Genomic DNA, 24,539 nt, shown 5'->3' on the forward strand with positions numbered 1-24,539 from the left:
TAGGTGTGAGCCTAACATTAGGGTTTAAGCCTCTGCTTGAGATGCAGCATGACGTGAGAGGAAAAAAATCACCAAAATGAGAGGATGTCCCATTTTAGATAGCTGTCACCAGAATATATGTCCCCATTGGAAGACTTCTCCTCACCTCCTGCTATCATGACAACTACAAAGTTTAGGTTTTCCTATCACTTTCTTACAGTAGTCACCAGGACAAACAGGTGAATCTCCCTTGCAGGGATACAGACAGCAACAAAACCACGACAGGGGGTCAAACACTTCCCCATCCTATATAAAACTTAACATGCACATTAATAAATGAGCCCCACAAAGTGATTTTCTTTCTTTTTTTCTTTTTTTTTTCAAACTGTAATAAAAGTTTGGTAAATTATAGAGTTCAACTACATCAAACCAGTATAAAAGTAAAAGCATCACACAAAAATAAAAGTAGAAAAAAACAGTTCTCCAGCAGTTTCTCTTTTAGCCAACTCTCTAGAAGTAATGTAAAATGCAGTTTGAAAGATTTGATATTTCGCCCTTTAGCACACTTCTTGTTAAGCTGATAATTTCCTTAGTTTCCTAGGAAACTCATGTTGTTGAGGTGGTCTTTCAGATTTTCTAAAAAAAAATAAAAAATTGCCATTGCATTTTCCCAAGTTTCCATGGTGACTGTTTGTGATGGCTTCCAAGGAAACTGCACTAAGCAGGGTGCCAGTGTCAAGATACTTGACTTAATCTCTGCTTGTTCATGGGAATCTGCTGATTAATAATATGAGTTTTAAGGTTAGAGAAAAGAAAAACAATGTATTGGTGTGCCCAGTATTTGTGCTGTTTGTACTTTCAGCTGCTGAGTGTCCTGGCCCCCTCAATTCTGTAATTACTGGATGCAGGATGAGGATTTAAAGAAGAACTGTAATGTTTTGGACAAAGGTCTTTGCTGCTTCATATTTCAATTCTTGTTTTTCACGTACCAGTTTGTAAACTCTCCCTCTGGTAATTCAGGGGGCATTCTCTGTTTAAAGTGGGACTGCACTGCATCTGAGTACCACAAACTAAAAATTCTCTTTAATTCATATTTAATAATATGTTAACCTCCCTGGTGGTATGATTCTTTCCGATTTTTTGTGCTGAAAGTGGTACCATTTTTTTGCATGGAAATATGTAGTTTTTTATTGTAGGCTGTAATTTTTAGGAATAACTCACTGAAATCTGTACGAACAAGAGTCTAGTAAACATTCCGGATATGATAAAACTTGAAACACGAAATAATAAATTATAATTTAATAAATAATCATAAAAAATAATAATATAATAATAATACATTTAATTCAATAATATAATCAAACCAAAAACACTGAAATTTGAAATACAGAGGCAAATTCGCACATTGCTGAGCAAAGTCGCAAAATCGTTTTCAGTGTCTGATGACGAATTTCCCCACAAATCATTATCACTCAATTCTGCAAGTGGCTCTGATTTACTAGCGCTGTTCTAAAACCGCTTTTGACGTAAAGGGACGCTTTTTGGACGCCATGGACTTTTCTAAGTTTCCAGGCAGAAAGAACAGTCAAAATGCAGACAGGGCACAGGACAAAGCACTAGGGACAAAATATATGTGAAATGCATTGAAACAGCAATGACAGCAAAAATGAAATTTTTTTAAAATTTCAAATTTCCCGCCGGTTCCAGCGCCCATACGTCCCGACGTCACAGGGACCAGAACACAGAAGCCGGATGCCGGCATTGGCTGGAGGAGATGGCCGGGGACGCTGCAGGGGACACATCGCAGGAGCGAAGGACAAGGTAAGTGCTGCAGGGACCCCCTGAGCAACGCCGCATGGTAAGCCCGAGGGTAGCTCGGGGTTACCGCTCTTGGTATTGAAATTTTACCCTGAGCTACACTCGGGAATACCGCTAAGAAGGTTAATAATATGATAATATTATTATTATTATTATAATAATTATATGAGTTTAATTTAACAAACTCCCCCATCCATCCATGTCTCCTTTATTTTGCCAAGAAATCATTTTGAAAAACACCCCCGGTCATTTATGGCAGTGGCTATCTTGAGTAAGGGCAGATGATTTATGTTTAATATACTTCCTGGAATCCATCTGCCCTTAGCTCAGGCACAGGCTGAGCTGAGAACCCTCCCTCCTCTTCTGAACAGTGCTGGGATATATGACATAATTTGCCTAGGCATGGAAACCAGGAAGTATCTGAAGAAATGTAAAAAGAAAAGTTGAACATAAGTAAATATGTCTCCATGCTTTTTCTGCCAAGAAATCATTTTGAAAAACACCCCCGGTCATTTCTGGCAGTGGCCATCTTGAGTAAGGGCAGATGATTTATGTTTAATATACTTCCTGGAATCCACCTGCCCTTAGCTCAGGCATAGGCTGAGCTGAGAACCCTCCCTCCTCTTCTGAAGACTGCTGGGATGTATGACATCATTTGCCTAGGCATGGAGACCAGGAAGTATCTGAAGAAATGTAAAAAGAAAATTTTAACATAAATAAATATGTCTTCATGCTTTATTTTGCTGAGGAATCACTTTGAAAAACATCCCCTAGCATTTCTAGATGCGGCCATCTTGAGTAAAGGCAGATGACTCATGTAGCATTTACTTCCTGCAATCTGTCTGCCCTTAGCTCAGACATGCAGGCAGTGGGGTGTGCTTATCTGAAAAAACCCTCCTCCTTCCTGAAGACTCCTGGGATGTATGAGATCATTTGCCTAAGCCTTGGAAAGCAGGAAGTAACTGACGAAATGTAAAAAAAAGTTTAAAACAAGAAAATATTATATACTTTCCGATCTATTTACTAATGCTAGCAGGATAGGGATTAAAAATAGTCCATGTTGATTGAGAGAGTGAAGTTCCACTTTAACTACTTTGTGACCCCAGTACACCTTGCTAAGGCTCACCACACATGTTACAATCTGACAGTATAACTTCAGTACAATACATTTTAGATCTACCAAAACTATGTAATATAAGTGTCACGATCGCAAGATCGCCGCCAACAACATGCGACAATCTCACGATCGCTGCCACCAATATGTCACGATCGTGGCGTCAGGCCCCAGACCTTCTCACCAAACTCGTGACCAAAGGCCTGGCCGATCTAAAACCGCTATGTGACGTGCGTAACAATGCCACACCCAGCTGCACCCTGCACAACAATTTTCCAGCTAATGGACAACCGATCGATGTGCCGTCAGCCTGAGAGATTGTTACTGGGTCGGATTAATTACGCAACTAACCCTCCACACTGCCACCACCTCCTTTTTGTACAGAGAAAGAGGAAATTTGCGTTATCGGTTATAACACTATAATGATTGAAATAATCGTCTGCATAAAACGGTCTGCAGGCCGATTATACAGAGGTCTAAATAAACAGTAGCGTCTCTTCAAAGGCAAGGATTTGTAAATTGCAATTAAGAACTATAGGAACAGTTCAACACTTTCAGAAAGAGAGATTTATTACTAAAAGGGTCAAACAGGTGCAATAAAAATATTTACAGAGAAGATGTAACTAAGATATATATATAAATATATACAGGAAACAGCATAGCACAGCAAAGAGATAACAGAGAGAAGTTAAAGGGTTAAGTTACTTGCCAGTAAGTCTTTGATGTAAGCAGATCCAAGTTTTTTAGAGCAGAATGGTGCTTTGATCTCCTGCTATTACGATGGAAAAATGGGAGATGTCTTCAATTCAACTCCTTAGGCTTGACAGCCTGCTTTAAAGTTTCCCAGCAGGGGGTGGTTCTGAAGTAAAAAGACCAATCCCCTGTTGAGGGAGGGATCGTAAGGCGGAACCCTAAACTGGAGCCAACATCTTTCCTAATTCAATTTCTGGTCTATAACTTTCCAGCTGCACAAGTGACATTCCACCCGCGGGTATATTATTATGCAGACAAATCTGAGGATTATCTAGATATGAATTACGAAATTATATGTTGCATGGTTCACGAGTTCTATCTTTCGGCTCCCCTGATGGTCCGAGATAATGCGAATGACCCATCAAACTGTTCGCCTGCTCCTCACCAATCTGACAGGATGTCTAGTTTTTATGTAAGTTTCTCATATTCCAAGATATGAAACATAGGGGAAAAATTGATCTTTTAAAAATTTTATCTGGTGTGGGCTTCTTGGGAATGCCTTGAACTCCGGGGAAGGCTCCTTTATCTTTTTTTCGCGGCGTGAAATTACACAGGTTCTCAGGACAGTGGGACTCAAGCTCTCTTGGGAACGCTGGCCTTATCTTGCCTAGGTGATAAAGGTTACAGCTTCACAGACCGCTCGGCACCTAGCTTGGCCAGCCAGTGACCCATAAACAGTACACACACACACACTGGCCAAAATGTCCCTCTCAGTGAGAGGGAGGGGTAGGAGAGAAATGGATACCCTTAGCAAGATGGAGTCTGAAACCAACATGGTTGAACAGCGTCCATCTCAGGTGCGCGCATTTGCGACAATGAGGACTTACCAAAATTATTCATTTCTATCCAATCAGGTGGGCCCTTGCACTGCATAGCTGTTGGTAGATCTATCAGAGATTTCACAGTCAGATTGTAATGAGTGTGGTGAGCCTACCTCCTCACTTACAGTGTCCCTTGCCTTGAGAACAGCAATGTTACAACCATATTTGCCATAAGGCATGGTAGGCACCAGAGCCAAAGAGGTAGCCCCATATTTTTGTTCACTCAATAGCAGCTATTTACACATTACCACAATATTCTATCCCAAGTCAGGACCAGAATATTATTTATTTTATTTATTTCAGGTACTTATATAGTGCCATCAATTTACACAGTGCTTTACATACATATATACAGTATATTGTATATTCACATCAGTCCCTAACCCTCAGGGGGTGTACAATCTAAAGTCCCTCACTCACATTCATACATACACATACTAGGGCCAATTTAGAGAGGATCCAATTAACCTACCAGCATGTCTTTGGAGTGTGGAAGGAAACCCACACAGACACAGGGAGAACATGCAAACTCCAGGCAGGTGGTGCCATGGCTGGGATTTGAACCAACAACCCTAGTACTGCCAGGCGGAAATGCTAACTATTTAGCCACTGTGCTGCCCAATATAACAAGGAAATGTCCCGTCATACTACAAAAGGTAATCAAATCCTTTGTGCCTCCAGGCTCCAGTGATGGTTATCTGGCCCTGGTTGCCAGATAAGCCAGTTCTGGTTTTCAAAACCTGCTGTCATGAAGTTATAGTTTAGTTTACTGTCTCACAGTGATGTTGATAAATTTGATCTGGGCATCTAAGATTCAATAACCTCTGATTAAAAAATAGTTAATTGATGTTCAGATAAGTTTGGTTAATGATATACAAATACTGTTTTCAGTCAGGCAAAGCCATTATTGTAGACTTGCAGTGAGAAAATAGAGAACTGGTGTAGAGTGATTGTGCAAAGCCAGCACATATAATTGTAACCAGAGCCACTGTTACTGAATTATTTTCTAAGTTTATTAACCCTTTCCATACCGGGCAATTTTACCCCCTTCCCTCCTAGGCCATTTTTCAGGTTTCAGCGCACGTACATTTTGAATGACAATTGTGCGGTCATACAACATTGTACCCAAACTAAAATTTTATCATTTTCTTCACACAACTAGAGCTTTCTTTTGGTGGTATTTAATCACCGCCGGGGGTTTTATTTTTTGCCAAATTAACAGAAAAAGACAGAAAATTTTGAAAAAAACCCACATTTTCTTTGTTTCTGTTATAAACGTTTGCAAATAAATAATTGTTCTTCATAAATTTAGGCCAAGATGTATTCTGCTACATAACTTTGGTGAAAATAACCCAAATTAGGATGTATTTTTTCGTTTGTAGGAAAGTTATAGAGTTCACAAACTATGGTATAGATCTGAATATTGATCAGCCAATCTAATTTCATGAGGTCCAAGAATGTCAGAACAGTACAGATATCCCCCAAATGACCCCTTTTTGCAGAGTAGACAGTCCGACGTTCTTCATAAGAGGCATGGCGAGTTTTTTGAAGTTGTATTTTTTTTGTCATAATTTTTGGGAAAATGAAAAAATGTAAAAAATTATTTTCACTATTTTTTTTTTTACATACTGTCACCAGTGCAGTACAGCGTCATCATATAACTGGCATGGCGGTGATCAGGGACACTGACTGGTGACAGTATGAAAAAAAAAATATATATATATATATATTTTATTATTTTTAATTTTTTATTAAATTTTTTCCCTTTTATTTAAGATTTGTTTTCATATTTCACTATGACCAAAGTAGTACAATGTTACCATAGTAACATTGTACTACTTTGGGAAAGTGATCAGTATTTTTTTTTTTACACAGTTTGCTTATAGCAAAGAATTACTTTGCTATAAGCAAGCATTTACCTGAATGACATCGATTCATTCAGGGTTTTTTTTTTTTTGTGCTTAGCTGTGTTTTGGCCACAGCTAATCACATGACATGTGCATGTGATCGCTGTGACCATTCACAGCTAGACACTAGTATACAATGGATGGCATGAATGAAGCCATCCATTGTATACAACTGTCATGTGACCTGCTGTGATTGGTCACAGCAGGTCACATGGTACCGGCAATGGGGGCTGGTACTCAGATCTGTCATCGGCCGTGTCCGAGGTACACAGCCGGTGACAGATTGTGCCGCTGCGCAGCTCTGCAAGCGCGAAAACTGCGCATGCCCGGGAGTACATCATATGGCATCCACTCGGAAATCTACAGCATTTTGCCGGCCACCAAACAGCTATTGGCCGGGCGGCTATTGGTTAAGTTTACTATGGTTGAAATTCCTGAGTGCAGATCTTCTTTTCTGCCTCAAGATGGCAATAGTAGACATGTTCTATTACTGAGCTCCAAAGTTAGAACACTGGATGCCGGGAGATGTAGTTTGAGCCATTAAAGTGTTACTAAACCCACAACAGTGATATCAGTCTGTATATGCAGTAAAGCATCTTGTTATACTCACTGTGGAACCTAAGGGGTTATCCTCTGCATTGTGTAAAAAGGCTGTTTGATCCTGACTTCTCTGCCTCTCTTCTTGTTCACATGTCCACGCTGATAAGACAGACTGAACCCGTAGCCCTTCTGCACATGCTCAGTTCAGTGTGTATTGCTAGAGATGTTTTTTTTTCTTCTGAGAATGCATGTGATCAACACAGGGCCAATCAGCACTGTCCAGACAGAGGTCAGAGGTTTTGCATCCTCCTAGAGCAGAAAGAAAACTCCTCCTACAAGCTTTAGCTAGTGCTGGGCTGGATACTGATATAAGTCAAAAGACTGCTGTAACTGCTGATGAGAAAAGCTATTTAGCAGTTTGTATTTCCTAAAATAATTGCACTTCCATGTTCTGTGTACTGCGGGAGACCAGATATAGTGAATGCAGGATCCTGGGTTTAGTAACACTTTAATGGTGCTATTACTATTGCTGGAAAGAAAACTACCATACCCAAAGTACCTGGAGGCAAAGAGAGGCCATGGGGGGGGGGGGGGGGGTATAAAAAAAAGCCCGGGAAAGAGCTGGAGGAGTTTAAAAAAAATATGACCCCCTTTAGGACCTTAATACAGCTGACATGACGTCACACATATATTCATAAGACATTTTTTGGATATACTTTATTGTACAAAAATATCATTAAAAAAACTATTACAGCTTAAAATCATACTGGTAGCTCTGATAGCTGTTCCAAGAATATATTCCCTTAAAGGGTTACAGCAATACAATGTTCCCAAAGAGCTCCAATGCATTTCGATCATTTCAATTCAAGATCTTCAGAGGGAATGAAAACCTGAGGAATCTAGAGCATCAGAGCAGTCCTAAAAACATTGGCAGTTTGCTGTTAGCCAGTTTGTTTGATGGAGGTGTTAATCCACGAGACATTGGATAGAGTGGTGGATTTGCTTATGGGAGGACCAAAAGGAATTTGGCCAAAAGAATTAAAGAGCATGCCTATAATATATCAAGTAGTTTCCCAAAACATAATTTATCTTTACACTTTAGGGACCTCCATAATAGTGATCCATCTAAAATGCAATTTTGGGGCATAGAAAAATATAACAGAAATTGGAGAGGAAGTGATAAAGTCAAACCTCTGAGCAGAATAGAATCCCGTTGGATATTTGAACTTAGGACTTTGGTACCAAAAGGGTTAAATGTGGATTTTGATGTGAATTGTTTTATTAATGAATCGTGACTTCATGATATAAATATATGCGGCATTTTGTGAGCATCGAGAATTTGTTACATTTTGAATACAGATTATGATGCAGAAGGGTTTCCATAGTGATGGTCAACCATACTTACTATTTAAATGAGGTCACATCACTACTCCACTATCCCTGTGACGAAGCCACTTGGCGTAACGCGTAAGGGTGTGGAGTGAGTGACTTAGAACTTGTTGGAGATGTTTGCATTGATGTCTAACATAGGAGAAGAGTGGGGAATACATGCCTGACCGGAGTAGGTATAGCAAGTACATCAGAGGTTCCACCAGGTGCCTCATCTATACCTAACACTGTGGAAGCTATAATGCCTATATCTGTTGTGCACTAGGACAGTGCACCACATTTGTAGGTGTGATTTTAATATTTTAATAAACCATATTTTATGCAGTACACACTATGTTAGCTTATATCTCTATATATAAACACCGGTGTGAAAGAAAGAGAAGAGCTACCTACCAGGAGGCGAGATCCCCATAACACAGGGATAAAAGGGTTAAAGGCATTCCTAGACCGAAAGAGTAGTAGGTCTAAACAACCAGGTGAGAGGCTGAAGGTGGTGGTGACTCACAAGGTGGTGATACCACATTGAGCTTTAATTGACACACCTGAAGTGGACTGACATTGTATAGTATGATTGACATTTGTAAGAGGAGTACAATATAACGTGTGATGTTTTATATATAGGATTTGATATTTATATATGGATTAATTTTTATTATATGTGTAGCACTGTCCCTTTGCAGTAACATTAGTTCGTGTATGTGGTGTGATTAAATTTGGGCACAGCAGGAACCAATGTATAAAGTTGTATTTTCCTGCAAGTATTTATATCTATTCAGAATGCTGATTGCGCAAGGGTTTTAAAAAGTATTACAGCAGGCTGTTCATACTCACAAAGTTAACTAAAAATTACGTAATAAGACTATAGTCTCATTTTAATATACTTTGTCATTGTTGTTTTCACCAAATGGCAACCATTTTTCATATGGGTGAACTGTGAGTGAAAGTTGTGCAAATCCTGGGTGAAAAAAATTATAAAAGGTCTCATTATCCTTAGCCCCAATTCACACCATGAAGTGCAATGTCAGGCATTAAGCATAACCATGTTGTTTCATGCATATTATTGTTTCAAAGGGCCTTTGGCAAAAAGCAGAATCATGCATTTTTGTGCTCATTTACACACTGCACTAGTGGGAATACAGGCTTAGTATTTGAGCTTCATTTACTAAAGTTGTAATTGTGCTTGTTGAACTATTGAGTCTTAGCAATACTGCCCTTTTTTGGATTTAATTCAAAATAGTAAACACTTGCTTGGGACTTTGCATGGGAGATTTTTTACTCCAGTGCAGCACTCATTTCTGTTGTTCATTCCCAGCACTAGGCATGCAACCTTTTGCTTTAAAGAACCTGTCAAACCTAGATTTTCAGATTGTTTTTTAGAAAAAACAATGTTTACTAGTCTATTTATCCAGAGTACCTTTCCTAACTCTAAGGGCCGGTTCACACTGGAATCGGTTCATTGCACTTTTTTTTATTAGCCTTATGCTGCAAAGTAGGTCAAAGCTTGCTTTCTTCTGCCAAGCTTCAGGTAGAGTTTGGGAAGAGTTCAAAACTGTCAGGTTAATATTACTCTCAGTGTTCCTTATGGAGGGGTTTCCCCATACGTCCTGTGTTTGTAAAGTGACAGGAATAGGAGGGTATCTCCCCTAAAGGGAGTTCAAATCACCCCTTTGATAGAACATGTATCACCATTAGAAGGTTTGTTCTGAGCTCCTAATCTGGTGACAACTGTCAATGAAGGGCTTTCAACTATCCCTTTTCTTAGGGGCAAAAGATTACACAGAACCTTCTCAACACCTGACAGGGGTTCTAACATCGAATAATAAATCAGCCCAAAATACATGAGTTTGCCAATCTGTGGAAAAATCTGCTGCAATCTTTATATAGCAAGGTACACTTTGAAAAACCTGGGCCATGTTATAGTTCCAAAGTAATCATTGACATTGAAGCTGAATAAATAATCTTTTCAGCCTCACAGTACTAGACTAGTAATAAGTTGAAGGTCAGAAAGGGACCATTGTCATGTGAAGATTGATGCTGCTTTTCATACAAGTGCAAGTATTAAATTGTGAATTATTTTTAACCGTAAGATCCATACTTACACTTATATTTGTCTGTGTCTGTGGTCTCATTTCATATGGAAAGTTTTCATACGTGTACTTGTCAGATCTTCTTTGTCGCATCTTAAAAAGCCTTGCCCCTCGGTTGCTTAGCAGAGACAGTTCCTCCAACATGATGTCTTTAGGCACACTTATCTTTTTTCCAAAGTCAATGCCTTCCAACTCTGCAAAAGAAACAAAAAAAACAGAAACATACATTTATTCCCTCGGAGCCAATTAGTGCCTTCGTAATTAGACTGCAGAGTTCTAGTCATGGCAGAGAGGAAATTGTGATGGTATTACAGGAACTAGGATCTATACATTATTTTATTATTGATATATACTGTATGTCAATATTGTATGCAAATGTTTGTCTACTATCACATAACCAAATTGTTAATGACTCCTACTCCCAATTTATGTTTTATATGCATGTTGAAAATGTTCACTATAAATTGAGTCACTCATTATGATATATAAAACGTAACTCTGACTTTGTTCTACCCTTTTAGTCTAAAAAAACCCTGGAAATAATTTTCAGGTCTAGGGTAACCCTTGCAAAAAATTATATTTTTCAGCTTGCAGTACATAGAAGTCATCAAAACATTGAAGATATAATTATTAAAAAATGAATAGTTATTATGATACCCTGAGAATATTTATTATCCAGGGCAGCTCATTTTTAAATACCTCCTGCTCTATAACTTCTACCTAGCACTATAATTATTTAAATCAAATCTATTTTCAGTAACAAGTAAAATAAAGAACATTAATAGCCAGGAAATAAACACTGAAATGAAAGTTGTAGTGTTCCCTTACACCAGGTATTAGTTACGAATAGTGCTACACTACATACATATATACAGTAGTATTCAGTACATTAGGGGTCAGTGGTGAAATGTTCCCTTACATAGGCAGCACTGAACTGATTACCTTTCATTGGTTGTCAGTTTAGCGCTACCTTACATTTGTGGTAAAGAAGAAATGCCTCCCTTACATGGGTGGTTGGGGGTAAAATGCTCACTTGCATTGGTGATTAAAGAAGACATACTGCCTTACATTGGTAGTCAGTGGGGAAGTGCTCCTTACATTTGTGGTCAGTTTAGTGCTACCTTACATTGCTAGTCAGTATAGTGCTCCTGTTCATTGGTGGTCAGTTTAGAACTCACATTTGTGCTCAGTGTGGAAACACTTCTAACGCAGGTGGTCAGTAGAGAAATGCTTCCTTACATAGGTGATCAGTGAAGTGCTTCCTTACACTGATACGGAGTGGTGGAGTTTTGCCTTACATTGATGGTCAGTGGAGAAATGTTTGATTTTATTGGCAGTCAGTGGTGAGGTTCTCCCTTACATTGATTGTCAATGGATAAAAGCTCCACTTTATTAGTGGTTGGTGGTGAAGTATCTCTTACATTGGTGGTCAATGGTAAAGTGGCCCCTTACATTAAAGGTCAGTGAACAAATTCTTCATTTCATTGGTGGTCAGTGTTGAAGCCAACCTTTGCATTGATGGTCAGTGGAGAACTACTCCATTTTGTTGGTGGTCAGGGGTGACGTGCTCTCTTACATTAGTGATCAGTGCTGAAGTGTTCCCTTACATTTTTGGTTAGTGAAGAAATGCTGCATTTCTTTGGTGGTCAGTGGTGAAGCTCACATTTACATTGATGGTCAGTTGAGAAATACTTTTTTTCCATTTGTGGTCAGTGATGAAGTACTCTCTTACACTGGAGGTTGGTGGTAAAGTGTGGAGAAATGCTCCCTTACATTGGTAGTCAGGAGTGAAGTACCCCCTAGATTTATGGTCAATAGAGAAAAGCCATTTTAAGTTGCAAGCCAGTAAAAAATTGTGAGAAAACTGCTGTAATAAATACATTTCTTCATTGCAAATGTACTAATTTTTAAAAACTTTTTCTGCTAGTAAAATTCAGGCTATTCAAAGGTCAACTTCACCCATAACTTTGTTTTGCATGCATATACATATTCCTGCTCCCAGCAATCAATAAATCTTGGACATCACTATCAACATAATGACATACGTTATGACACTCTTCACAGAAGTGTTAATGCTGCAACATCACTGCGCTGACATATACATACAAGAGAGAAAAGTAAAATATGTATAAAGCCTAAATATTACCTGACAGTAAACAATCACTTAGATAGCAAAACATATTTTATTTCAAGAATAAGCCAGTAGACAGATTTTCTAAATTTTTTAATTTTTAAGTAAACATTGACGGTGGTCACTATCTGAAAACGTTTGCTAACAGCTCCCAGACCTTCCCAGTGATTCTTTATGGCAATAGCCTAAATATGAGTGACTGCACTCAATCAATTATATACTGTATAATATTCTCCACATTCTTGTTCACAATGTGTCTATGTGCTACTGGAAGATGAAGTTGCATGAAACAACCCTATGACAGATGTCAGCCAACAGTGTTTTTTTGATAATTATTAAAGTGTGTCTCAAATTATGACAGAGACAGCACTAAAAACATTTACGAGATTGGAAATTTCTTAGATCTTCTGTCAGGCTTTTACTGTGGTCTTTGTCACCTTTTAGAAATTACCCATTAACAAAAGGTTGACACTGGGACAGGATGGGAAATTAAATCATAGGAAAGGGACAATGACAGCAATAAAAATAGAGATTCTAACTCTTCTCTCCATCCACAACAAAAATAAATAAATAAAATTTGGCTGACGTAAATGGGAAGCCGACCTGGGGAGGTCCTTTACGGAACTGCAAAAAACTACCATGATCCTTTTTGCCCTAAAATCTTCACTTTGCACAAGAATTGAAGAGAACAGTTTGAAGATTTTGGCACGATGATACAGAACTCCTATGTTGCATAAATTCTTTCCAGCTGCTTCAGACAGATGCTGGCGGTGCCAGAAGGAATAGGAAACGCTCTTACATGTTTTTTGGTCAAGTCTAAAGCTCAAGCATTTTTGGAGAGAGGTCCAACACATTGTACAAAAACGTATGGATTACCCTGTTCCAGATGACCCAGCATTTTTCCTTTTACATGTCACCAATATACCGTTATAATCATAAAAATGATCTGTCCTGCATCATCTTTTGAATGCTGCCAAGTCCTGTATCGCTCTGCGGTGGAGAGACTCGCAACCTCCGTCTTTTAGTCTTTGGCTACCTAAGATAGAGGAACTGAACCATATGGATGATCTTATGCTGACACACCAACACAAAAAGGGAGGTCTACTCCAAAACTTGGACGCTATGGAACATGTTCATACTGTATACTCTGAAGAGGGGAAGTCCCTTCTCACAATGAGTCCTACTGATGGATGACTATACGACAGCCTATATACAGTATATGAAAGCTATTTTCATAACCCATTTTTTTCTCCTTCCCCCCTCTGATCATGTGTTTTCTTTTCTTTTCCTCCTCCTGGGCTACTTTATCCTGGGCAGGGGCGGACTGACAACTCATGGGGCCCCCGGGCAATAGGGGATCATGGGGCTCCTGTGTCCTTGCCCAAACTCAAAAAAGCCTATGAAAAAGGTACCAGGGGCATCTCATGGGGCCCCCTACTGACCTCGGGCAGCGCCCGAGTTTCCAAATGGTCAGTCCACCCCTGCTCCCGGGTTAGCCTTGGAGACGTGTAAAAATGTTTAGCAGTTTCCCACATTACCAGCTGGAATTTAGAGGTCCTTCCTCGGCTATTACTCCTTGTACTCCTTATCTCTGTGCTGATTTGGGGTACTACATTTATTCTATGTACTATTTATTATACACTGTAACCACCAGGGGGATTCGTTGTGTATTTGATATACTGCTATTATTGTATTTGCCTTACCGTGCAGTTCTGCATAGTTGGAACCTGCTGCTTTATAAAAATAAAATTTGAGGAAAAAAAAATTTGACTGAAGTACCACTTTATGCCAATAATGTGACTTTTAACTTTCTGCTATTTCCCAAAGATGGCCATATCATTTAAAGGTCAAATTCACTGCAAAATTATTTTTCTATTTTGGCTCTGGATGATTACATTATATGCTGTTTTTTTAGTCTTCCTAATTTCCAAGTAGTAGTTGTGTCTCCTTCCCCCCTCAAGGACATAACAAATGTGTTACACTACATCATTCAAACCAGTTATTGATTCTGTGTTTTGTATATTCTGTTGGAAGAGTGTGACACTATCAGCTGGCTATTAATGGCTGTGGAAGTTGGTTGGTACTGGAAAATATAGTGAAATCTGGCTGCTGGCATCTCAGAGAGATGTACGCAGCCAAAAAGTGATACAATGTACCAACAATCAAAACAAATTTAAACTGTTACTAAACCCACAACAGTAAAATCATTCTGTATATGCAGTAAAGCATGCTTGTTATATTCAATGTGGAACCTAAGGGGTTAATCCTCTACATTGTGTAAAAAGGCTGTTTTATCCTGACTTCTCTGCTCCTCCTCTTGTTCAAATGTTCACGTCTTATCTCCTGATATGACAGACTGAACAGTAGCCATTCTGCACTTGCTCAGTTTAGTGTGTATTGCTAGAGAGGTTTTTTTTTTCCTTATGGAGAGTGAGTGCATCTGATCAGCACAGGGCCAATCAGCACTGTTCAGGGGTTTTGCATCCTCCTAGAGCAGAAAGAAAACTCCTCCTACAAGCTTTAACCAGTGCTCTACTGATGTCACAGGACTGCTCTAACTGCTGTTGAGAAAAGGTATTTAGCAGTTTATATTTACTAAAATAATTGCACTTCCATGTTCTGTGTACTGTGGGAGACCAGATAGAGTGAATGCAAGGTCCTGGGTTTAGTAACACTTTAAACATCAGTTTTGGTTGGTATTTTCCTTTATTTCAGAATAACAGCTTATGTAAAGTTACTGGTTTTCTATGAGAAAAAGAATGAAATAATAGCGAAATTGCATTGTGCAACTATCTTCCTTGACACATTTCCAGAGCTGCCTTCTTAAATCAAATCTGTTCTTATTCCCGTCAAGTCCTAATCAATGTCAGGAGCACAACAGAAGCCTACACATGCCATAACTACCGGCACCTCGAGCAGATGCTAGACATGTGGTCAGGGCAATATCGTCATCATGTCTAGATCAAGCAAGATCACACACATTTTCCCTGGCCTACTGCCTGCCAAAGTAGTTGGTAAGACAACATACTTCATTCTTTTAATTCTTAGTAATTCATAAATGGAAATGAGAAGTTACATTAAAACATAGAAGTTTATTTCACACAGATCTGAGAGCAGCACAGTCTGGCCTGCGGTCTGTGACAATTTTTATTTCCATACAGCAGCCTACTCTTGGTCTGGAAATACCTTCTGTTTTGAAGATTAAAAATCAGAAGTAAGCTAACAGTATAACAAAATATATATATATATATATATATATATATAAATAAAAAAAAAAGATATATATATATATAGTCCAGGTTTATCAATATCACCGATAACCGGCAACTGTCAAAGAGACATCTGCACTGATAATTAGGGCACTGATTATCAGTGAACTGATTATTAGTGCAACCCCAAAAGTGCCCATCAGTGCTGCACATCAGTGCCCAGCGGTGCTACCCATCAGTGCCCTGTAGTGCTGTCGATCTGTGCCCATCAGTGCCGCCGTCAGTACCGCCTATCAGTGCCACCAGTCACTGCTGTCAGTCAGTGCCCATCATTGTTGCCTATCAGTGCCCATCATTGTCACCTATCAGTGCCCATCAGTGCTGCATATCAGTGCAGCCACATCAGTACCTCCTTATCAATGCTCACCAGTGCTGACTCATCAGTGCCACCTCATCAGTGCAGGCTATCTGTGCCCATCAGTGCTTCCTATCAGTGATGCCTCATCAGTGCCCATCAGTGCACCCTCATCAATGCAGGAAAGGAGAAAAATTGCCTGTTTGCAAAATGTTATAATAGAAACAAAGAAAAACTTTTTTCCCCAAAATTTTCTGTATTTTTTCATTTATAGTGCACAAAATAAAAAACCCAGAGGTGATTAAATACCACCAAAAGAAATACCTATTTGTGTGAAAAAAATGATAACAATTTCATATGGGTACAGTGTTGCATGACTACGCAATTGTCATTCAAAGTCCGACAGCACTGAAACCTGAAAATTGGCATTGGCAGGAAGGGAGTAAAAGTGCCGGTAGGCAAGTGGTTAAAGGACACAATCCAGTTTCCAAACCTGTAGTTATAGGCTTTCTTTGCCCACTTTTATGGAAAGAAAGTTCAGCTCCAACACGAAAAGGTTACCACCAGGCACCTGAAGACACAGGGCGTTTTTGCTGCCTTCATGGCACATCTTTCCACGCCGCAAACAAAATCGTGGGAAGCGAGAAGCTCAGTGCCCAAAAAAGGTTGCGGGAACCGTTTCTGGGCATCGCACATCCTGCAATTTTTATTGCACGATCGCGGCGCATTTTCCACACGGACAAAAACATCACGGTCACAGCTAAAATGCCCCTCGTTTTCAGGTGCCATTGAAATTAATGGCATCTGAACATGCTAATGTGCATTTTTACATTTTAACATTACATTTTCAAACTGTGGGCAGAATTGTGGGAATTACACGTGCAATTTGAAATGCCTATCTGTGAATGGAGCCTTACAGGAGTTTTCAGTTCTCCTCTTCTAACGCTACACAACAACACAAATGCTATATTCAGCCTCCTGGTTTACTCTGGCAGCAGAGTTGCTCTCGGGCTTCCCTTTTCTGATCCTCCAGATCAGTGTTTTTCAACCTTTTTTCAGTCAAGGCACCCTTCAAAATGACGGATAATCTCAAGGCACCCAATCTAAAATGTAAAAAGCTGTTCTACACACATCCAGTACACCCAACGTTAGAGGTGATTTATTCTTTCAAAGCAAATACACCGTTGCACACTAGTACCCACTAGTATTTCAGTGTTTCTCATTTTCTCTCCCTCACTCTGCTAATGTGACCCCAGTGCTGACGGAGAGGGGCAGGGGAGGACCAAACAAGGATGATGTGCATGCACCTGATGTCCTTCTTATCAACTGATGATGTCATTGGTTGTTGGATGCTGGCAGCTAGAAGGTCATAAAAGTGCACAAAGAAAACCTGTGGCTTTGTGTATTAAAAGGTAGGACTGATCCACCTGCTGGCTTCTATACAATTTAGAGCATTATGCCAAGGCACCCCTGAAGAAGCCTGAAGGCACTCCAGGGTGCCTGGGCACCCTGGTTGAGATTGGCTGCTCCAGACTATTCCACCAAACTCAGACTATGTGTCCATTTCACAGCTCCCTGTTGCACCAGCCCACACCTTGTTCAGGGACCTCCTGTCTCCCAGGTGGAGCCCTGAATCCTAGTCAGCTCCTATATTAGAAGGGCTGTGCAAATCTGCACAATCAGGACCCTTATTGCCAGTAAAACATAGACCCGGGGTTGGAAGCTTCATCCAGTCCAATTCTCTACACAACTTTCGGGTTCCAGAATCCATGCCAGGATTTACCAAACCTGGAGAAAACTGAACATTCTCTGCTAAAGAGACACATATCTTAAAGCCCCTCAACCTGAATGAGTATAAATATGTATCTTCTTTTTAGATAGCATTGAGAGGACAGGGCCGTAGAAGGTTCTTAACCCATCATCAGGACTGGTTTCTGCTCCTTTGTGCAAGGAGGAACAGAATGAGCACTGCCATAGCCCTACAAAATGACCTCCAGCAGGCCACTGGTGTGAATGTCTCTGACCAAACAATCAGAAACAGACTTCATGAGGGTGGCCTGAGGGCCCAACGTCCACTAGTGGGCCCTGTGCTCACTGCCTAGATTGACATTTGCCACTGAACACCAGAATTGGCAGGTCTGCCACTGGCACCCTGTGCTTTTCACAGATGAGAGCAGGTTCACCCTGAGCACCTGTCACAGATGTGAAATGGTCTTGAGAAGTCAAGGAGAACATTATGCTGCCTGTAACATCATTCAGCATGACCATTTTAGTGGTGGGTCAGTGATGGTCTGGGGAGGCATATTCATGGAGGGAAACAGACCTCTACAGGCTAGACAATGACACCTTGACTGCCATTAGGTATTGGAATCAAATCCTTTGACCCGTTGTCAGACTCTGTGCTGGTGCAGTGAGCACTGGGTTCCTCATGATGGACGACAATACCCAGGCCTCATATGGTGAGAGTATGCAGGCAGTTCCTGGAGGATGAGGGAATTGATACCATTGAATGACCCCCATACTGGCCTGACCTAAATCCAATGGAACTCCTCTGGGATATCATGTTTCGGTCCATTTGATACCGCCAGGCTGCACCTCAGACTATCCAGGAGCTCAGTGATGCCCTGGTCCAGATCTGGGAGAAAATACCCCAGGACAGCATCCGTCCTCTCATTGTTGTCAGGCATGCATACAAGCACGTGGGGGCCAAACAAACTACTGAGAACCATTTTGAGTTGCTGCAATTAAATTTCAGCAAAATGGACTAGCCTTCTGCATAATTTTTTCACTTTGATTTTCAGGGTATCTTTGAATTCAGTCCTCTGTAGGTTGATAATTTTCATTTCCATCAAAGGATAGGGAATTCTTACATTCCTAACACAATACCCAGTCCATATCAGTATAGATATTCAGCATGATATTTTCCCCATTGAGATGTTTTCAAAGTGTTCCTTTCATTTTTTTGAGCAGTGTAGTTTGTTTGAAGCTCTTTATGTACCGGTATATACACTATTGTCCATAGTTTGGGCACAGGTGCACTTTAATCATGCCCTGCAACTGGTAAGATTTTCACTTTCACACTAACTTATACAGGTGGATGTGATATAGTGGACAGACTACAGAAAAAAAATTGTTTTAGCGGGCTATTGCAAAATGCATATCATCTTTGTTCTTTGCAGCCGCTTTAGAAATATGTAAGAGTATGTTATAACTGCTCAGTATACAGAACACAGATTCACAAATAGCGAGCCAGAATAGCCAGATCACAATGGATAAATGAAAAGAACCCGCAGACTAACCCTTTTTCTGTTTTCATTTTCAGAGTTCTTAATAAAAATATACTCATTACACAATAATATTGTTTTATTAAATTAATTACTGTTTGAATAGGCTTGAGTTCATTGCAGACTGGCAGACATCTTTCCTAGAACAAATATCTGTTCATTGTTTGTAGTTTTAGGACCTACCAGGGGTAGCTGTGGGACTTGACGATGAACTGAAGCAGTGTATATGACGTTACAGTGTATTTATGGGAAAAAGAAAAAGAAATGTGCACTAGATTTCTACAGTACGTACACATTACCCGTGCTTTATCAATTTAAAGACCTTGCAAGTCCAGAAAAATACCCATTGATGTTCTAAAAATGCACTCAGCTCCTAATTCCTGTTGTGGCCTGACAGCACAGTATTTTTGTGGACTGATTGGTGTCAGCCCTGCCCTGCTGTCCTTTGCTACACTACTCAACCCTTTCCTATATCCTATCTTCCAAAACATAAAGGCTAATTGTTCTATAATCCTAAAATAAGAACTGGGAGGGCCAATTAGGCTCATTGAGCTCCTTATCAAACAGATATATATCACATATAGACAACTACAGTTCTTATGTTACAGCATGCATAAGTGCCTTTTTTATTTCTTTTTATGTTGCTAGATTATTTTTGGTCATTGCATAGGCAGACTTAGCTGATTTGGTCAATAGTGAAAAATATTCTTTGTAACTGCTTTAAAACTAATGTTTAAATTGGAATTCCAGCTTATATTTAACTTGCTTTAAAACTGTCCCCTCCCCCCTCCTAACATCTAGTCTAACTAACCTGTGTAAGAAGATGTATACAGTATACTTACCTATTTTAAGTTTGTTCTGGTCCGGACACACAATCCCCTGCGTCAGCCAGTGGCAGCTGCAGGGGAGAGGAAAGAGTGTTCCAACATTGGCTAGTAAAGCCTGAAGCGGTGACATCACCCATAGGCTTTAATGGTCCCTTTGTTGTCATTGCTCCCTCCTTTCCCCTGAAGCCATGCTGGCTGACAGAGGGGAGCCACATCATAGGACCAGACCAGAGTGGCCTGAAAATAGGTAAGTATACAAGGTGGTATCAAAAAGTTTGAGACTAGTTTTGTAACACACCAACACATGGCAGCACATGGCTGCATGAACAGTCACAGGGAGCACCGACCTTCATAATCAGTGTGCCAAAAGACATCATCCTCTGTACATCGGGAGCTGTGCAGCTGGTGCTATTCTGACCACGTACGTTACCATGGGTGCTATTTCATCATGGACAGCAAGTTTGAAAAAGAGGAAACATAAAATTTTTCATAAAACTGGCCAAATCTGCCACAGAGACATTTGACATGATTCGGCAAGTTTACGGCAATGCTGCAATAAATTGTTCAAGATATTTTTAGTGGCACTTCAAGAGTGGAAGAACATCACTGGAAGATGACGAGCGATCAAGAAAAACTTCAAATAGCTCAACCCTCAAAAATGCCCTCTTCCCGAAGATGAAGATCTAGCTCAAAGGTCACTGTTTTGCCAACATTGCAGAGATCCTGAAATTTGCCCAGTTTCATGGAGAATTTCATGTTCTATACTAGTAGCATAGAATCAGTGTATATCTAATTTTCTAAATGTCTGGGTAATCTATATAGTAAAGAATTAGACTGTTAGTCATGTCAGCAATTTTTACATTGTAGATATTAGCGATTATCTCCTAGATTGTAAGCTTGAAAGAGCAGGGCCCTCAATCCCCTCATGTTTTGCATTGTATTGGTATTGTTCTGTCCCCCTTTTGTAATGTACAGCGCTGAGCGAACTATTGGCGCTTTATAAATACTGTATAATAATAATAATTCAAGTTACATTTTAAAGATATCAGCCTTATAAGACCAGCCAGTGTTTTGTTGCCTGGTGTGTCTGCCATTCTTGAGGGATAGTCAGGCCCTGACTTGTTTCCCCCTCTCCTGGGTGTTTGACATCTAGCCTGCTCCCCCGAAGGATCCTCAGGTAACCAAGTTGGTACAGACAAGGTGGTGATGGATGCAACTTCTGTAGTATTCAAAATTGTTTTGTTGATAAATGTCTTTTTTATTTGGACTTGTTAGTCTTGTCCTCTTGCCAGCTCCTAATGAAGCGGATGATATCCAAGAAACAAATCAAGCTTACTGACAAGAACATATGAGTTTGAGAAATTATTTTATTGCAAAAGTTTGTGATATGCAATCTGATGTACACTATGTTGCCAAAAGTATTGGGACACCCCTCCAAATCATTGGATTCAGGTGTTCCAATCACCTCCATGACCACAGGTGTATAAAATCAAGCACCAAGGCATGCAGACTGCTTCTATAAACATTTGTGAAAGAATGGGTCACTCTCAGGAGCTCAGTGAATTCAAGCGTGGCACCATGATAGGTTGCCACCTGTGCAACAAGTCCATCCGTGACATTTTCTTGCTACTAAATATTCCACAGTCAACTGTTAGTGGTATAACAAAGTGGAAGCAACTGGGAACAACAGCAACTCAGCCACGAAGTGGCAGGCCACGTAAAATGACAGAGCAGGGTCAGCACATGCTGAAGCACGCAGTGCGCAGAAGTTGCCACCTGTCTGCAGAGTCAATAGCTAAAGACCTCCAAACTTCATTTGGCCTTCAGATTAGCACAACAACAGTGCGTAGAGAGCTTCATGGGATGTTTTTCCATGGCCGAGCAGCTGCATCCAAGCCTTACATCACCAAGTGCAATGCAAAGCGTTGGATGCAGTGGTGTACAGCACACTCTAGAGCACTAAAGACGTGTTCTCTGGAGTGACAAATCACACTTCTCTGTCTGGCAATCCGATGGACGTGTATGGGTTTGGCGGTTACCAGGAGAACGGTACTTGCCTGACTGCATTGTGCCAAGTGTAAAGTTTGGTGGAAGGGGGATTATGGTGTGGGGTCATTTTTCAGGGGTTGAGCTTGGCCCTTTATTTCCAGTGAAGAGATCTCTTAAGGTGTCAGCATACCAAGACATTTTGGACAATTTCATGTTCCCAACTTTGTGGGAACAGTATGGGGATGGCCCCTTCGTGTTCTAACATGACTGCACACCAGTGCACAAAGTAAGGTCCATAAAGACATGGATGAGTGAGTTTGGGGTGGAGAAACTTGACTGGCCTGCACAGAATCCTGACCTCAACCCGAAAGAACACCTTAGGGATAAATTAGAGCGGAGACAGCGAGCCAGACCTTCTCGTCCGACATCAGTGCCTGACCTCAATGGTCAAACATTCCCATAGATACACTCCTAAACCTTGTGGACAGCCTTCCCAGAAAAGATGAAGCTTTTATAGTTGCAAAAGTGTGGGCCAACTCAATATTGAACCCTACGGACTAAGACTGGGATGCCATAAAAGTTCATGTGCGTGTAAATGCAGGCATCCCAATACTCTTGGCAATATAGTGTATATGTGTAATAGGTTATTGGGGACAAGACCCTAGTCTTGTAGCTATTCTACTTGCTTTCATGAGATATGCTTTTGTTCACTTTTTTAAAAATATTGAATTAATAAATTGTTTATCATGGGCGTGCACATAGGGTGTGTCCCAGCGCTGTCAGCTTCCCTCCTCTCCTCTCTCTTGTGTGCACACAGGGGAATGTTTCAGGATGGAGAGCAGGGGACAGAGATGGTTAATGTCATGTAATTTACTCTGTTCATTCATAACTGAAGCATAGTAAACTGTGTGTACTATATATACAGACACACACCTATGCTGTATATATTACATTTTAATGATTGATTCTAGTTGTGCCTAAAAATCCTGCCACTATAGCTGCTCCTCTTGATGATTTAGTCCCGACTGTTGCATTCTGTAAGCCGTGCTGTACACTATGTAGTCCTGATTTATGCACTGTATCAGCTGTGTTGTACATTATGTAGTCTGACTCTTGCCTGTTGTAATTGTAAACTGTGCTATACATAATATAGTCCTGACTATTGTACTGTGTAAGCAGTGCTGTACATTATATAGTCCTGACTGTTGCACTGTGTAAACTGTGCTGTACATTATATAATCCTGACTGTTGCACTCTGTAATCTGCACTGTACATTATATAGTCCTGACTGTTACACTCTGTAAAATGTGCTGTACGTTATATAGTCTTGACTGTTGCAGTGTGTAAGCTGTGCTGTACATTATATAGTCCTAACTGTTGCAGTCTGTAAGCAGTGCTGTACATTATATAGTCCTGACTGTTGCACTCTTTAAACTGTGCTGTAAATTATATAGTGCTGACTGTTGCAGTGTGTAAACTGTGCTGTACATTATATAGTCGTGACTGTTGCAATGTGTAAACTGTGCTGTACAGTATATACAGTCATGGCCGAAATTGTTGGCACCCTTGATATTTTTCCTGAAAATCAAGTATTTCACACAAAAAAGGTATTGCATTAACACATGTTTTGCTATACACATGTTTATTCCCTTTGTATGTATTGGAACAAATATAAAACAGAGGCAGAAAAGCAAATATGACATAATGTCACACAAAACCCCAAAAATGGGCTGGACAAAAGTATTGGCACCCTTAACTTAATATTTGGTTGCACACCCTTTGGAAAACATAACTGAAATCAGTCGCTTCCTATAACCATCAATAAGCTTCTGACACCTCTCACCCGGAATTTTGGACCACTCTTCCTTTGCAAACAGCTCCAGGTCTCTCTTATTGGAAGGACACCTTTTCCCAACAGCAATTTTAAGATCTCTCCACAGGTGTTCAATGGGATTTAGATCTGGGCTCATTGCTGGCCACTTCAGAACTCTCCAGCGCTTCTTTGCCATCCATTTCTGAGTGCTTTTTGACGTATGTTTGGGGTCATTGTCCTGCTGGAAGACCCAGGATCTTGGACGCAAACCCAGCTTTCTGACACTGGGCCCTACAGTGCGACCCAAAATCCTTTGGTAATCCTCAGATTTCATGATGCCTTGCACACAGTCAAGGCACCCAGTGCCAGAGGCAGCAAAACAACCCCAAAACATCATTGAACCTCCACCATATTTTACCGTAGGTACTGTGTTTTGTTCTTTGTAGGCCTCATTCCGTTTTCGGTAAACAGTAGAATGATGTGCTTTACCGAAAAGCTCTATCTTGGTCTCATCTGTCCACAA

General features: G+C 40.3%; 1 protein-coding gene across 2 annotated transcripts in view; it reads right to left on the minus strand.

Moving 5' to 3' along the window:
* Positions 1–24,539, minus strand: part of MYOZ2 (myozenin 2) — a 117,263-nt gene that overhangs the window by 42,320 nt on the left and 50,404 nt on the right. For both annotated transcript variants that reach the window (XM_089691778.1, XM_089691777.1), the window contains exon 3: positions 10,421–10,602. In XM_089691778.1, coding sequence (XP_089547904.1) covers positions 10,421–10,602 — 182 coding nt within the window. The remainder of the gene's footprint in view (positions 1–10,420; positions 10,603–24,539) is intronic.

The sequence above is a fragment of the Staurois parvus genome, unplaced genomic scaffold (genome assembly GCF_062004578.1).
Source record: "Staurois parvus isolate SC_StPar_1 unplaced genomic scaffold, SC_StPar_1.0 ptg000572l, whole genome shotgun sequence".
NCBI lineage: Eukaryota > Metazoa > Chordata > Amphibia > Anura > Ranidae > Staurois > Staurois parvus.